Source organism: Rhinopithecus roxellana, chromosome 3, assembly GCF_007565055.1.
Source record: "Rhinopithecus roxellana isolate Shanxi Qingling chromosome 3, ASM756505v1, whole genome shotgun sequence".
NCBI lineage: Eukaryota > Metazoa > Chordata > Mammalia > Primates > Cercopithecidae > Rhinopithecus > Rhinopithecus roxellana.
Window position 1 is genome coordinate 31826109 of NC_044551.1, and position 18118 is coordinate 31844226.

Below are 18118 nucleotides of genomic sequence, written 5' to 3' on the forward strand. Positions count from 1 at the left end.
AAAGATTAAAAACCGCAGTCAGCTAATTACACTCTCTCTCATCTCTTATTCAGCAAATGAATCACTTTTCATTACCACTTAGCTGAAGTACATGAATTTCTGCCTAATTAGAAATGTTGTAGATGGAACATTAGCAAGAATGGAGCAGGTCAGGATATCTTTGCTACTTCATTTTTAATTCCTAACAGTAGACTCTGATAGGAAAGAATAGAGAAGTCATTAAATAATTTTAAATTATTTATAAAGATTACTTTGCCCAAATTATACAATGGTCTCAAATGTCTAACAGAATGAAAGAAAAAGCAGTTCAACATTGATTTTAATGAACATTTTAATGTTATGTATAACAGAACATTATGAATATAATGGAAATAAAGTTTTATCAATTTAATAAAAAAATTTTCAACATAACATGGGGAGGTAATAATTTGATATCTATATTATAGTATTTATTTTGAAAAATATTCCCAGCTTGAGGGTAAAACAATTAATTTTGCATTCCAAACTCTAGAATCATGATTTTCATGTGAGCTTAATGCAGAATTACAGCAGAAAAATGAAAACATTTTAATTAATTTCCTTTGTTGTTAAATCAATAAAATCTTTGACTGCTACAGGTCTCCTTTAATAATATATATTTAACTCCTCTACTGGAACCATACTGCTAATGCTGTATTATATACACTCAAAACCAAAACAAAACAAATACTGTATAAAATCTAAAAGCAAACATTTGAGTTGTAACATTTATATTTAACTTAAGGTTTTAATGGATTTTTACCTTTTCAGACACCCCCCCGAAAAAAATAAAATAAATATTTTTCTCTTTTGAGTGTTCCTGACTTAAATGATGGCTACAGGGATAAACACGGAAGGAAGCCTTGCCAAGTTAATCACTGCAAATTGTAAATAATGACGGCTAAAAACAAACAGACTTTTTTTTCTTTTAAAGGAAACCATAGAGCAGTCCTGAAAAAAAAATTTTCCTAGTTCTGCACAGGATAATTACAGCAGAAGACATGGGAAAAGTCCCATAGCGATCACCAATTGCTTAAAGAGGTTTTGTTACAATAAAAATTTGGATAGTATAATAGCAGTGTTGCTGAACATTAGCAAAAGTATATACATTCCAGTTACCTTTGATTTAGCCATAATCATGTATGTATGCCTTTTTTGGACAAAAATATATATTTTTATAAAAAACTGATCATCCAACTTTAATGATTTCATATATGGACTCAAGAGTGGTAGTAAAAGGAACAGACCCAATTATGACAAGGCGATCCAGGGACAGAAAAATCAAGTTCCTCAGGAAAAGAAAGTATAAAATTAGATATTCAAACACATTTATTCAGCCCTATACCAATCTTCCCACAAATTATGCTGTTAAATGGGCTCCTCAGTTGACAAAGGCTTTCAATGGCCTCACCACCCACTTGTGGTCTATCCTCACTGGAAAAAATGATTCTGACTGCCTCATCTGAAGTGCTCTTGCCTGGCCCTCTGAAATACTGGATATTTCACTTTTATAAAACAGCCTTTTTGGTTCTTTATGTAGACTTTAATTAATTGATAAAAGAAAGGGTAGTTGATTAGCATTTTCCATCCCAACATCACCTATCTGCACAGCTAAAAATTCTTCATTCAATCTGCTTCTTTTACAATCTCTTATTTGCTAAAATTGGCGAAATTTGCAAAGGCATCTTGCTTGGGTTGCACAGTTCCAGAAGTCATGGCTATGTTGGGCATGCCCATTCCCATAGTGCCCGTCAGGCCCATCCCAGCAGCGGACATCCCTATGTTCATGTTCATGCCCATCATGCTCTGGTTCATCATTGGAGAATTTCCAAGAGGGGCCATTCCCATGGGGCCAGTCACCACACTGGGCATGCTCATAGGCATGGGTCCCCCTATCAAAGTGTTAGTTTGGGGTCGGACAGGAAGCATGTTCGATGGAGAACTGAGGTTCACGGCTCCAAAACTTTGAGTCATCACATTCATAGGCTGCTGCATATCTACCAGAAGAAAACAGACAGAAGAACTTTACCACAATAAATTCTTAGGTTCATAGAGCAGAGAATTAATAACTTCTTGAGCATCTGTACTTCTTTACCCCCATTAAAATTCCTTTACAGTGATTTTATAAGAAGTGATTTTATATTACTCTGCACTGGTTCCTCTTGAGAAATATATTCAGTGACTATTGGCTCTGGTTCCCCAGAGATGTAGAAACAGTAAGAGTAGACTGGGGAAAAACAGCCAACTTAAAAACATTCCTACAAAACCTACTGTTAAATCCTACTTAACAAGTTGTCAAGAGCTAGTGTGTATCAAAAATCTTTAAAAAGTTTATATCCTTTGACTTATTCTATTTTTAGAACATTCTATTTAAAAAATCAGAAGTATGAAGATTTATACAAAAATCTTTTAAAAGTTTATATCCATTGACTTATTTTTAGAACATTCTATTAAGGAAAAAAACCAAAGTATGAAGATTTATACAAAATCTTGATTTATAATAACAGCTGGAAACAACTGAAATAATTAGCAAGGGAAATCATACACTAATATGATAACTATCAAGCGCTAACAATCATTTTTCCTAAGAATATTATTCCACACAGGGAAAATGATGACTTAATGTTGAATAAGAACAGCAAGAAACAAACCAACATAGAGAGAATGATCCCAAGTATTAAAAATATGCTTAGAGGCCGGGCGCGGTGGCTCAAGCCTGTAATCCCAGCACTTTGGGAGGCCGAGACGGGTGGGTCACGAGGTCAGGAGATCGAGACCATCCTGGCTAACACAGTGAAACCCCGCCTCTGCTAAAAACTACAAAAAACTAGCCGGGCGAGGTGGCGGCGCCTGTAGTCCCAGCTACTCCGGAGGCTGAGGCAGGTGAATGGCAGGAACCCGGGAGGCGGAGCTTGCAGTGAGCTGAGATCCGGCCACAGCACTCCAGCCTAGGTGACAGAGCGAGACTCCGTCTCAAAAAAAAAAAGAAAAAAATAAAAATAAAAAATAAAAATATGCTTAGAAAAGATGGAAAGTGGCTGGACGTGGTGCCTCACACCTGTAGTCCCAGCATTTTGGGAGGCCAAGGCGGGTGGATCACTTGAGGTCAAGAGTTCAAGACCAGCCTGGCCAACATGGTGAAATCCTGTCTCTATTAAAATACAAAAATTAGCTGGGTGTGGCGGCACATGCCTGTAATCCTGGCTGCTCAGAAGGCTGAGGCAAGGAATCGCTTAAACCTGGGAGGTGGACGCTGCAGTGAGCCAAGATTGCGCCACTGCACTCCAGCCTGGGCGACAGAGCAAGACTCCATCTCAAAAAAAAAAAAAGAAAAAAGAAAAGATAGAAAGAAATATGTATGAATGGTGATTACCACTCAATGGCAGAATCAGACATATGTCTGTCCATCATATTTGCCTATATGTTTTAAAAAACATCTGTATAGCAAATTTTTGTTTTAGTGATCAAGTCCTCAAAACTCTCCACAATACAATAAATGTTATCAGGCCAAGAATAGAATATAAAGTAATTCAATGTGCCAGGAGGAATATCCAGTAAATATTATGTGAAAATATCTTAAGTGAACAGGCATTTGGTTAACTGTTAGTTACAATTTATGTGATGTATTTTTATTTCATAGTTTGTAGTAGTCCTAGCATTAAGGCAAAAGACTGCAAGTACACAAAGAAGTGGGACGTCTTAAGGTAACTTACTCTGTTGCTGAATCATTGTATTCAGTGATGGCTGCTGGGGTTTGGAAGGCTGCATACCAGGTAGTAAGTTGTCTAAGCTGATGTTTACACTGGGGTCAGACCAAGTAGAGGGCAAGGTTTTGCTGACTGATTTCTGGACCATATCTGTATTCTGATTATAGAGAGGATTAGGCTTCTGCAGCACTGTGCTAACATTTTGCAAAGGCTGGAAAATAGAAAAATGCTCTAAAAATTAAGCATCTGTTCTATAAAAATTATCAGATGGCAATTTAATCACAACAATGCACTTCTGAAACAAAGAGAACCACAAATGTTCTATCCTAATGCCTTCTATACCCTGAATCATTAGCTTCCCAAAGAGGTTCCTCTGAAGTCCCAATCAGATTTGAGGTGGATAAAACCAACGATTTACCTACACTAACAATTATTCTCCCAACACTCAAAGTCTAGAAGCCACCATTCCTGGCAAATGCCCAGGGGAACTACCAACTTTAGGTTAGTATAGCTTTAAGGAGATACACAAGTGGAAATTTATCCTTTCAAAAGAGAATTCAGAGGCCAGGCGCAGTGATTTATGCCTGTAATCCCAGCACTTTGGGAGACTAAGGTGGGCGGATCACCTGAGGTCAGAAGTTCAAGACCAGCGTGGCCAACAGGATGAAACCCCATCTCTACTAAAAATACAAAATTAGCCAGGCATGGTGGCACACGCCTGTAGTCCCAGTTACTTGGGAGGCTAAGGCAGCAGAATCGCTTGAACCAAGGAGGTGGAGGTTGCAGTGAGCAGAGATCGTGCCACTGCACTCCAGCCTGGGCGACACAGTGAGACTCTGTTTCAAAACAACACAACAAAACAGAGAATTCAGGATATGACATCTCACATTATACAAGGATATAAGGCAAAACCATGAAAAAGCAATTTATATCTCACATATCCTGACTGGCATTTCCCTGCTCTGTGTATACTTTTACTACCTAAAGTGAGTAACACTAAATGAACTTGATATATATGGACCAATGTAGGAGAAAGAAGAAATTCAGGAGAAAGAAGCAGAGGTTCCTAATGGTTACTGAGGATAACTGTGAAAAGGACAGAAAAAAGGAACAAGAAGAGGAAGAATAATTAAAAATGTACCAATGCAAAGAATTACGACAGTTACAATTAAGACTGCAAATGAAGTAGACTGGCTTTATGCTTAACTCATACATTAGGTCTTATTTCTGTTATACAGAGTAGTCACCTTTCTGCTTCTTTCTTCTTTTCCTTCATCCTAATACCCCAAAGACGAGAATCTACACATTAAAATGAGTAATTAGCATCATAAACACATGTTCTCAATAGTTTGAGTCAAAAATAGCAAGTTCCTGGTACCATTCAGACACATATTTTCCAAGCCTGCACTTGTTTGAATTCTAAGCTAGTACTAGGTAATTTGGATTTAACTATAAATAAAATAGTGAATTAAGAAGCTCCCATTTTAGTTGTTTTTCTTTATGAAAATGAAAGTTGAAAGACAAGCCTATAAAACACTTACACAATGTAGAGCAGGTCCAGAATTGGGAAGAACATTCACCATTTGACAGAATAATTTTCCATATTAGCACTGATTATTTACAACCAATCAGTGATATTTCTTTAGGGACACGACCAGAAATTTTACTAAACGGATACTTGCCAGGAGTGAAACAATATCTCTATGTCTTTTCCTTTTTTTTTTTTTTTTTTTTTAATGAGACGGAGTCTCACTCTGTCGCCCAGGCTGGAGTGCAGTGGTGCGATCTTGGCTCAATGCAAGCTCTGCCTCCCAGGTTCATGCCATTCTCCTGACTCAGCCACCTGAGTAGCTGGGACTACAGGTGCCCGCCACCACACCTGGCTAATTTTTTGTATTTTTAGTAGAGACGGGGTTTTGCCGTGTTAGCCAGGATGGTCTTGATCTCCCAACCTCATGATCCACCCGCCTCAGCCTTCCAAAGTGCTGGGATTACAGGGGTGAACCACTGCGCCTGGCCTACTTCTTTTTCTTAAAGACAATTTAAAAAACTATCAAATACCAATTTGTTAAAAGAATAAATTTTTGCCATGTTCCTCCTCTGTACAAAGGCACCATGCTTGGCTTTACAGTAACTACAAGATGGGGGAGAAGGTCTTGCCTTCCAGAATGCAAATGACTATGCTAGGGGAAAGAGTATAAGGTAAATGAAATGTGCAAATGCGTGTATATATATACACACAGACACGTATTCATACACATAAAAAGGACTTGCTTATTTTTCTGTTTTACACTAATCTATTGTTAGATGAGTTAGAGCATCTCAAAGATTATAAATAACAACTTCCAAGGGAACCAGACAACTTACCTGTGATCTTGACATAGGCAAACCAAGTCCCACAGTATTAGTGCTCATCATAGAGAAATTCATACTCTGGGAAGATGTCATGGTTGCCTGGGATGAGCCCATAAGATCAAACAGGTCTGAAGAATTCGAGGCAGCGGGAGGTGGGCCTAGAGCTGATTGTGAGCCACTAACGAGTTCTACCGCTGGCTGTGAGGCACTGCCAAAGAACTCGCCACTGGAAGCAACAGGACCTGATGGGGCTTGGTTGAAGGCACTCCAGTCACCAAAGTCTCCATTCCCACTTGCTGCTGTTACTAAGACAGGAATAACTCTAAGGGTAAGAAACTTCATGAAATGCACAGAACAAATATAACAATCTATGAACTGAAACAAATTAGAGCTGATTTGAGTCCACCCAGATTAACATCTGCAGTTACCATCTCCATCTGGACAGTATTCTTTCTCATGAATATTACACGAGAGTAACAAGGTGGCAAAGAAAAAAAAATTCTTCCAAATATAAAGGAAAATCCATCTCTTGGCAACTCTATAGGTGACACACTGAATTTACCACAAAAAAAATGGCCAGGCATGGTGGCTCACGCCTGTAATCCTAGGACTTTGGGAGGCCGAGCAGGTAGATCACAAGGTCAGGAGATTGAGACCATCCTGGCTAGCGCGGAGAAACCCAGTATCTACTAAAAACACAAAAAAATTAGCTGGGTGTTGTGACAAGCGCCTGTAGTCCCAGCTACTCGGGAGGCTCAGGCACGAGAATTGGCTGAACCTAGGAGGTGCAGGCTGCAGTGATTGTGCCACTGCACTCCAGCCTGGGTGACAGAGCAAGACTCCGTCTAAAAAAAAAAAAAAGAATTTCTCACTTATTTGGCCATACTTCTACTGACAACACAAGGGCTATAACTTTAGCACATTGCCCGCTTCAACTGGGACTGTTTATTTACAATAAAAGAGAGGAAGAAAACTCATGTAATATTAAAAAACACAACCAAGCCAGAAACAAGCAAAACCCTATCACTATACTTTGCAAGTGCAAGGTTGAATGCATAAAATCCATACTCTTAATCACTATAGTCTTATCAATTAACCTCTAATCAATTTTTATATTGAAAGGAACAAATAGATAAATATGAATAAATGGAATTTGAAAAAGCAAAAGGTGAAGAAAGAGCTACATAAAAACTGTCATCTGAAAGCAAATAGTAAGTATGTACCTTCCAAGTTAATTAACACCATCTCTTTGCACTCCATGTTCATTTACAACTTGGAAATACATTTTGTCTAGCCTAAAGTGACCAACCACTACAATACCATGTCTCATTATGCTAAATATTAAGAGAATAATAATGTGAAGTCTTTAAAATTACATTCTTCCATTACCATATTAAAATGTAAGCACCCTTGAAAAAGAAAGTAATTCACTTAGAAACTCTAAGTTCTACTAACAATTTAATATAAGAATTGGACTAATATTCTTTACCTCAGGGTTTTACTAATACATGTCTTTGATCTTCTTTTTTAATTTTTTTTAAAGAGACCGCATTAAGAGTTTTACAATTAGCTCTAGATATTAAAAAATTTAAACTAAGTAAGGCTGTTGGGTCAATGTAAACTTTATGCTGATTTTCTATTTGTTTGATCTATAATGCAGAATATGAATGGAAACTGGGGCAAAATGTGTTGCCCCACCTGAAAACTTCATATCTGAAATGATTAATCACGGGAGGAAAAGATTTCTAGTGGGGCATGTATTGTTCAGAAATGATTAATCATTGTTGCAGTGGTTTCAGCCCCCTGCATAAAGGTGGTCAGGTTATATTAATCACATGCATACAGATGAAGAGATGTATCACTTAGGCAACATTAACATATTTAAATTATTTGCATAGTAGGCAACTTTATATACATAAAAACTTTGAGAATTACACAAGGAAGCTGTAAAATAAGGGTAACGTTTACCTTCCACTTTGGTTTGCCTAAAGTAAGGCGTCAACCCTTAGAGGGCATAATCACACTTTAAAAATGAAGCAGAAAATTACTCAACAATTCTAGTTTCTGGAAAATACTTGGAATTTACAAAAATAAGTTGTCAAAATAACCCCAAATCATTTTATAAGCTATGTATCTTTTTTCCTGACTCCTCACAAACCTAACCAGATATTACTAAATATAAATTTTAATCCAGTTTAATATAATGGCAATAGATTATTTGACTTGTGATCAGTAATAACACTAACTCGGTTAAATTACATCTTTTCTCCCTGCCTCACCTCATGTTTAAGATTCTCATAGCTATATTTTAAAAATATTCTCTCTCAAACTTCAGACTGACCAGATTTTATAAAACAAATAACACAACCTCTTCACAACCTTAAAAAAAATTAAACAGACACTTAATAATGAATGTAGCCCCTATTTTATTAGGTTGGTGCAAGAGTAACTGCAATAATTGCACCAACCTAATACATACCTCTGTAGACACTATCCTCAAAAATAACCAAGACAAGTAATACAGTTCCTAGTTTTAAAAAGTTGAAGGTTCAGAGGCTTTCGTAAAGTTAAACAGTTACCATATGGCTGGGGTAGGTAATAAGATAAAAATATTAATTAAAAAAAGAAACAGGCCTTTCACCTCAATCCTTGATGTTTAAGTCCGTATCCTGTTTGAATGCTGCTTTTTGTTTTAAAATTCTATTCTAATAAAGAATGAGAAAGTTTTGCCTAAGGTTCAACTGCTCATTATTTTAGGATATGTCAAAACGAAGTTCGGTTATTTTTCACATAAATACTTTTAACATATCTAAATTAAAAAAGGAATACATTTTAGTAAGATAGTTGGTCTGATCCCCATGTCCCTAACTTTCATTCATGAAAATCATAAGCTAAACTAAACATAAACCATGATATTCTTGCTGCTATTAAACAAAATGAGATTAGTTAGAGATACTCACATCCTCCTTTCCCTTTCAAAAAAGCTAAACAAGAGTCACCTATGAATACGGGCAATTTTCTTTAGATGTACCGGAGTAGTCTGTGACCAAAGTAATTCATTTGGCACATTTAAGGCATCTGCCCAATAAAACACCTTGTAAGTTCTTTAGGAATTATGAATTATGAATACTACAAGTAGAAAAATGACAGAAAGAAGTTGACTTGGGGGGAATGGGAGTTGTTTTTCATGACCTTTTTACCACCCCAGGCTTCTGGCCAATCAAATAGAATCATACCTTGGGAAGGGAAACTGCCTGATGCAGCAGCTGAGCCAAAGTCAGCAAATCCTCCAAATAAATCAGCTGATCCTCCTAGAAGTTAAGAAAAAGGTAAAACTGTTAGAACTAGAGAACAATTGTAAATACTTTCTGGAGGCCATTTTAGTGCTACACAAAAAGTACCTAATATTAGAGGCCCAGATGCCTCATAAAAACTAGTCTGTTGACCTAGATTTTCATGTCACTATGTTCCCTATGAGCTACCATAGACTCTTTTCCGTTCCTCAGTCCTGTATCTAGTAAGATAAATTACACTGTATCTGTGGTTAAAATTATCTAATATTTCAAGAGCATAATATGGAAAGAATACAACTTATCCAGCCAATTATGCTCTTTATAAGAGTCTTCGATGGATTCTAAAACCTGAGTAAAATGCTGCTGGGGAATAAGATATTCACAAAACAAGTAAATAAAATGCAGGATCCTTGATTGGACCCCGAATTTTTTTCTAATTGCTATCCTGAAATAACAGAATTGAGACACTGGGGAAATCTGAATGTGGTCTGTATATTAGCATTAATACTGTTTTAATGTTAAATCCCAAGTATGATTATATCACGATCATAAAGGAGAATGTCCTTGTAAAGAAATATAGGTTGAAGTATTTTAGGGGCAAAATGTCATGACTGCGATTTCCTCTCAAATGATATGGATGAACAAACAGTACACAACAAACAAATAAAAAAGAACCAGAGAGAGAGATAAAGAAAACGGGGCAAATTTTCTGTACGTTTGGAATTTTTATTTTTATTTTTTATTTTTATTTTTTTATTTTTTTATTTTTTTTAATTTTTTTTTGAGACGGAGTCTTGCTCTGTTGCCCAGGCTGGAGTGCAGTGGCACGATCTCGGCTCACTGCAAGCTCCGCCGCCGGGTTCACGCCATTCTCCTGCCTCAGCCTCCCGAGTAGCTGGGACTACAGGCGCCCGTCACTGCGCCCGGCTAATTTTTTGTATTTTTATAGAGACGGGGTTTCACCGCGTTAGCCAGGATGGTCTCGATCTCCTGACCTTGTGGTCCGCCCGCCTCGGCCTCCCAAAGTGCTGGGATTACAGGCGTGAGCCACCGCGCCCGGCTTGGAATTTTTAAAAATAAAAAGTTAGAAAGATAAAGTCCACTTGTATAAAATCATTTTAGAGTCTGGTGTGGTGGCTCATGCCTGTAAATCTCAGCACTTTGGGATGATGAGGTGGGGGAATTGCTTGAGCCCAGGAGTTGAGAGATCAGCCTGGGCAATATAGTGAGACCTTGTCTCTACAAAACCTTAAAATATTAAACTGAGCATGGTGGCACGCACCTGTAGCCCCAGCTACTCAGGAGGCTGAGGTGGGAGGACTGCTTGAGCCCAGGAGGCAGAGGCTGCAGTGAGCCGAGATTGCTGCACTCCAGACTGGGTGACACAGTGAGACACTGTCTCAAAAAAACAAAAAACAAAATAAAACAAAAAAAATTATTTTAAGCAGAGAGAGGGAGAAATATCAATACAATAGTTTTGGTGAATGTTCTCCTCCCGTAGTGTTTACTCCATAAAAGAGTAAATACTTGTATTTTGTAATTTTAATGCATGGAAAAAAAATAGCTTTTTTGCTACTTCTAGATAGGTGTTTTTAAAAGGGTAAGACCCAAATTATAAGTCTGCAAATCAACCTCTGTGTGCGTAACATTACATTCTGACATAAAATTATATTTGTAAATACTACATGGGTAAGAATATTTACTTTTACTTATAATTTCAATTATGACATTATTTCAAGTAATACTCCTTTTTTTTTCTCAGTTTAAGTAGTGAAATAGCCCAATATCTGAAACTTTAAATAGTTGTCCTTACTTTTGTCTGTCCTTAAAGATTTCACCTCTGAATAGTCACAACCTTAGAAGTCTACAGCAGTTCAATTATGGTGCTTTTAGTGTTATGTGAACATTATATAGGTTACATCACAGCTGCTTAGCCTGCAGTGCTTAGAAACTAGCCAGGTGGGACCAGAACATCTGGGTTGCACTCAAACACCACTAGGGACAGCTTCCAACATCTGGTGCCATTTCTGAATTGTCTTATCGCTGCAAGACATTCTGCCCCATCTGCTACACTCAACTGGGTTAATTAAACTAGAACCATCTCCCCTTCTTAATATATGGCCAACAGTAATAAAAGGAACAAATCAGTTTCTGATATGTGTGTACTTGGTATTTCTTTTTAATGCACATTTACTGTAGGTAACTATCAGCAGGCATAACTAATTCCTCATTGCTTCAGCACAGATGTACATACTCATACACATATATATATATATATCCTCCCTCACCAGTTGACTAATGCCAACCAAAGTGAAGGTGCTTCAATTCTATCAACCCTACAGCTTAGTCTAATTTTTACTTCATCTAAAAGAGAGTATCACAGTGATCTGGTTTTCTCTTCCTTAAAGGTACAAACATTGTGACAAAATGTGACAAGGAACACAAAAGTTCAATGAGTTATATGTTTAAACCATTTAAACAAGCACACATATTAATAAAATCTAGCAAGTAAATGAATGCTTCAAACAGTTGCTGCTTAATATTCATAAGTTTGTTTTCTGTGAAGTTCCTTATGTTAAAAACATTGGTCAAGTATACTGTTGGGTAACAGAATGATAGTTAATCAATTAATACAACATTAAGGGATTTAAAAATTAAAGATTATTTTAATTTGCTTCATTTAAGCAGTAAATAAACATTGATATATAACTTATTATACCAAACAAGTTAGGAGTTAGGGATTTTCTTTTCTTTTTTGAGACGGAGTTCCACTCTTGTCACCCAGGCTAGAGTGCAATGGCACGCTCTCAGCTCACTGCAACCTCCGCCTCCCAGGTTCAAGTGATTCTCCACCCTCTACCTCCCGAGTAGCTGGGATTACAGGCGCCCGCCACCATGCCCAGTTAATTTTTTTTATTTTTAATAGAGATGGGGTTTTGCCATGTTTGCCAGGCTGGTCTCGAGCTCCCGACCTCAGGTGATCTGCCTGCCTCGGCCTCCCAAAGTGCTGGGATTACAGGGATGAACCACCGCGTCTGGCAGTGTTAGGGATTTTCAAATCTTATTCAGTCTAGGCTACAAAGAAAATACACGTTGAGGATAAAAGCTGTAGATCACAACTTCAAACTGGTAAGAAATTTTATTTTAGACATACCCTGTATTTAGTAATTCAGATAATTATCCTCCTTCTATCACCAAAACAGAAATTATATGATGTTCATAACTTATCTACTGCAAACAGTATTCCTCTCCATCCATATCACAGGGATTTCGATTCCAACATGAGTAGCTTAAGAATATTGAGAGCAATAGGCCGGGCGCGGTGGCTCAAGCCTGTAATCCCAGCACTTTGGGAGGCCGAGACGGGCGGATCATGAGGTCAGGAGATCGAGACCATCCTGGCTAATACGGTGAAACCCCGTCTCTACTAAAAAATACAAAAAACTAGCCGGGCGACGAGGCGGGCGCCTGTAGTCCCAGCTACTCGGGAGGCTGAGACAGGAGAATGGCGTGAACCCGGGAGGCGGAGCTTGCAGTGAGCTGAGATCCGGCCACTGCACTCCAGCCTGGGCGGCAGAGCAAGACTCCGTCTCAAAAAAAAAAAAAAAAAAAAAAAAAAAAAAAGAATATTGAGAGCAAAGAATGGAAAGATGCATGTAACTATTTTACAAATAGAAGTTGTCTTTCTCTGAAAATGTTTTTTCTCTCTAATCTTTTAAAGTGCCACATACTATGCTTTTACTGGTACTTTAAGAAATGTGATCTTCAACTTTGAAAACTCTCAAAAATTAAAAATCTCTTTATTTAGAAAATGTTTCTCTCTCCTAGGACTATCCATATCTGTATGTATGATACGCATACCAAATTCCACATTCATTTTCTATACTTAAGCATTTCCCCAGATAACTTCCATCTAAATTTATATTCTAAAGGAATATAAATAAGACTCTACCAAAAATTGCTGCATGTGGAAGACTGCTGATTTTCACAACAAGTGCTATCCTTCAAGATTCCCACATGAGAACTGTCATTATAAATGAGCCATTTCCATCTGCCTTTTCAGGGCGGCAAGGAGGTTATTTACAATCACCAGCTGGGAACATGTTATTTCCCAAAGCAATATTGTGAACAAGAAAATACAGCTAAACTAGACAGTACTTAAACGACAAATGGAAATTTTCTTTGACAAAAAAATTTAATCTAGATCACATTAAGACAAACTTTTGCATGAAGAATTCTAATACACACAACATCAAAGCAATGGCAAAGTACAATAAAATATGTAAATACATGACAAAGAGTTATTATCTATAATACACAAATTTTAGAATATCAATAAGGATGAATACTCCTAATAAACAAAGAACATGAATAGATAGTAACAACTGGCCCATAAAAATATGAAGTGTTCAAACTCAATCATCAACGCAAAATAAAATGAAATATTGTTTTCTCTTACCAAACTGAAAAAGCTTTAAAAGATGCTATTGTGCTACAAAATTTTGGAAAAATAAAAAAAGAACATCTAGAAAACAAGGGACTAACTGGCTAAATTATAATATAGCCACCCAATGTAAGATTATAAAGCAATGAAAAGTATTATAAAAGAATACCAACTATCATAAGAAAATGGTCGTGAGATCTTAGGTGAAAAGCAGTTTATCAACATACATAAAGAAATGAATAAAACCCAGAAAAATCCAAACAAATGAAGTCATATCTAAAAGCCTGAAAAAGATTGGCCACATAATAAATGCTTAAATAACTACATTCATGGAATATGTAGAAAATGTATTTTAAAAAGATATTCAGCAGATACATACTTTATGTGTCTAAATTATGGCAAATCACTTGTTTTCCACCAAATTGAGCATGAGAATATACTGAAAAAATTTTATTTTCAGTAAACTTAGTTTAAAACCAGAGACAACCCCTACCCAAATAAGTTGGTGCACTAAGAGTGGAACAAGGTGAGTATTTACATATTCAGGTAAATGTCTTCAACTAGTGATTACTGGGTACAAAGCAGCAGGTTCAAATGTAAATGTAATATACATTTTGGATTTGATATACCTTAATCCTTTCAAATGTTTCTTTTCAACTTAAAAAAAATCAAGATATATTGCAAGTCTTTTAAGTTCTATCTGTATTGATTATGCTGAATTTTCTCTTCAACCTCATTTATTGTACTAGAAATACCTTGTGTAACAGTATGTTAATCAAGACCTACATTTCTTAATTACAAAGGGACAAAGGGGACAAGTTGGACTTCTTTTTAAAGAGGTGAGATCAACTAAAAAAAAGAAATGGCACAGTTTTTGGCATTCTATTTCCAATTGGCTTATTTTCTAAATATAGTCACACATTTCTTAATGACAGAATGCATTGGGGCATTAGGCAATTTTGTCATTGTGCAAACATCATAGAGTGTACTTACACAAACCTACTTAGCCTACTACATACCTAGGTTATAAGGTATAGCCTATCACTCCTTGACTTCAAATCTGTACATCATGTCACTATACTGGATACTGTAGGCAACTATAACACAATAGAAAGTGTTCATATATCTAAACATAAGAAAGGTACGGTAGAAATATAGTATTGTATGTGGAACCATGGTCACACACTATGCAGTCCATGACTGTACTTTAAATTACTTTTCATTTCTTAAAATGTTTACTTAGAAAGGTACTTTATGTAAAAGCCACTGAAACACCATTTGAGTACAGATTTTTTAAAAAAATCACCACAATGGGACATTTATTAAGATATAAGACAGTCTCGGGCGCGGTGGCTCAAGCCTGTAATCCCAGCACTTTGGGAGGCCGAGACGGGCAGATCACGAGGTCAGGAGATCGAGACCATCCTGGCTAATACGGTGAAACCCCGTCTCTACTAAAAAAATACAAAAAACTAGCCGGGCGCGGTGGCGGGCGCCTGTAGTCCCAGCTACTCCGGAGGCTGAGGCAGGAGAATGGTGGGAACCCGGGAGGCGGAGCTTGCAGTGAGCTGAGATCTGGCCACTGCACTCCAGCCTGGGCGACAGAGCAAGACTCCGTCTCAAAAAAAAAAAAAAAAAAAAAAAAAGACAGTCTCAAGTAAATCTTGATAATCAGGTTTTACATATATATTTTTAAACTTGGTAAGATATTCTACAATGATTTTTACCATATATACTTTTGAGAATGCTAAGAACATGTAATCACACACACAGACACACACAGGAAAATCTAAGCATTTTCTCAGAGGATATATTTATCTGGTGAGTGGTACAGATGCCATATCTGCTTAGCTTTACAGTTTGTGCCCACATTACTTGCATGACAGTACTATTATAAATATAGGCACATCTGGTAAATGACACCCAAATGACATACCAAATACCAATGTTAATATGGTAGATTCTTATACCTTCTCATGTGTAAGTGCTAAAGATTTAATGTCCAATTTCCTTTCACTGCTGAATTCAATTTAAAAGATATTATTAAAATATTTAAATAGAGATTGGGAGTAACTAAATTTATGTACTGATTTAAGAGGGAACTGCACAAACTGGTTAAACATATGGTTTCAAATAGGAGATAACTTTAATTTTAAAAAATTCTTCTAATATTAATCTTATTAGTTGCTTTTTATTAAGACAAAATAAACTTTACGGCAAGAAACCTTCTAGATTTCATTCAAACTTTCTCAGTTACTATATTAATATTAATTGCTACTTCTATTTAATTAGTCAAACTACTGTTTGCACTAGAGAAGAAAAACCACTCAAAGTTTCCTTGCCAAGTAAAGGAAGCATGTTGGTATTTAATAATTCTCTCTGTTCAAAGCAATCTTGATGTCAGGGAGGAAAAGTTACATCCACCCATCTGACCTTCCTAGTTAATTCTTCTCTGATTGCTCCATTAAAACTTTGTACAGATGCATGAAAGGGGCCCTTTAAATATTTCACACCAGGAAGTCCAAAATAGTTGATATTCTGTGACACTATATCTGTATTATATGACTACATGCTAACTACCAGTTAATTCTACAGTTCAAATCTTAAACATATAAAAATATGTCACATAAATTGTTAAACGACTAATGTAGCTGTCTGTAACCTTGGACATTACAGTCCAATCAAGTTTAAAGAATAATTTTAGGAACAGTTGGCAGTTACAGAAAAAAAGGAAAGGGAATTGAAGAATTTCAGAAAGTAGGCCAGCCGGGCGCAGGGGCTCATGCCTGTAATCCCAGCACTTTGGGAGGCTGAAACGGGTGGATCACCTGAGGTCAGGAGTTCGAGACTAGGCTGGCCAACATGGAGAAACCCTGTCTCTACTAAAAATACAAAAATCAGCCAGGTGTGGTGGCGCATGCCTGTAATTCCAGCTACTCAGGAGGCTGAGGCAGGAGAATCGCTTGAACCTGGGAGGCAGAGGTTGCAGTGAGGCAAGATTGTGCACTGCACTCCAGCCTGGGCTACAAGGGCAAAACTCTAAGAAAGAAAGAAAAGAAAGAGAAGGAAGGAAGGAAGGGGGGCGGGGGGGAGGAAGGGAAGGGGAGGGGAGGGGAGGGACAGGGAGGGGAGGGGAGGGGAGGGACAGGGAAGGGACGGGACGGGAAGGGAAGGGAAGGGAAGGGGAGTCAAACCAGATGCCTGGGCCGGGTGCAGTGGCTCACGCCTGTAATCTCAGCACTTCAGGAGGCTGAGGCAGGCAGATCATCTGAGGTCAGGAGTTCGAGACCAGCCTGGCCAACACGGTGAAATGCTGCTAAATATACAAAAATTAGCCAGGCACGGTGGCAGGTGACTGTAAACCCAGCTACTCGAGAGGCTGAGGCAGGAGAATTGCTTGAATAAAGTTCATGTCTAATCCAATAATTTTAACATAGTATGTGAAGAGGAGGAAATAACAGGGGGCTTTATATTATATTAATTATACTAAACTATCAATGAAAAGTAATTTCCACATAGACTTACACTTAAATGTTAATTTAAAGTTTTGGTTTTTTTTTTTTTTTTTGAGACAGAGTCTTGTTCTGTCGCTCTAGCTGGAATGCAGTGGCGTGATATCAGCTCACTGCAAACTCCACCTCCTAGGTTCAAGCGATTCTCCTGCCTTAGTCTCCTGAGTAGCTGGGATTACAGGTGCCCATCACCACGCCCAGCTAATTTTTACAGTTTTAGTAGAGACAGGATTTCACCATGTAGGCCATGCTGCTCTCAAACCCCTGACCTCAGGTGATCTGCCTGCCTCAGTCTCCCAAAGTGCTAGGATTACAGGTGTGAGCCACTGTGCAGAGCCACAATTCGGCTTTGAAAAATCATTACACACAACTGGGAATAATAAATTTACTTTGCACATTAGTCATACTCCAATCTTACTGTCTACATTTTAATGCGAAATGAACTTAGGCTTGGAAAAGACTGTCTTTAAACAGAAGTTGTATTTGTTAAGCTGTTCTGACATGTCACACAATAGTTTATTAAAACTCCAAAGTCATCCAATGCAACTCTAAAAATACCAATTTTCTTGAAAACAACTGATCAGAAATGACTCAAAATCTAGCATATACTGGAAATCAAACTGAAGAAATCCCAAACCATAGATGGGATTGATGATTTCTCATCTATGAGAATTCAAGGTAAACAGTTCTTTTGCTGTAGCCCTCTTTTTTTTTTTTTGAGATGGAGTTTTTTGCAGTTGTCACCCAGGCTGGAATGCCATGGCGCGATCTCTGCTCACTGCAACCTCC

General features: G+C 37.5%; 1 protein-coding gene across 2 annotated transcripts in view; it reads right to left on the minus strand.

The window, feature by feature from the left end:
* Positions 1–313: 313 nt before the first annotated feature.
* The window catches only part of CLINT1 (clathrin interactor 1), a 77157-nt gene continuing 59352 nt past the window's right edge, over positions 314–18118 (minus strand). The window contains exons 9-12 of one of the 2 annotated variants that reach the window (XM_010363404.2): positions 9317–9391; positions 6093–6385; positions 3732–3882; positions 314–2015 (exon numbers count right to left, since the gene is read on the minus strand). In XM_010363404.2, coding sequence (XP_010361706.1) covers positions 1669–2015; positions 3732–3882; positions 6093–6385; positions 9317–9391 — 866 coding nt within the window. In that variant the 3' untranslated portion in view covers positions 314–1668. Of the gene's footprint in view, positions 2016–3731; positions 3937–6092; positions 6386–9316; positions 9392–18118 lie in introns of both variants that reach the window. The other variant, XM_010363402.2, reaches the window with a different exon arrangement.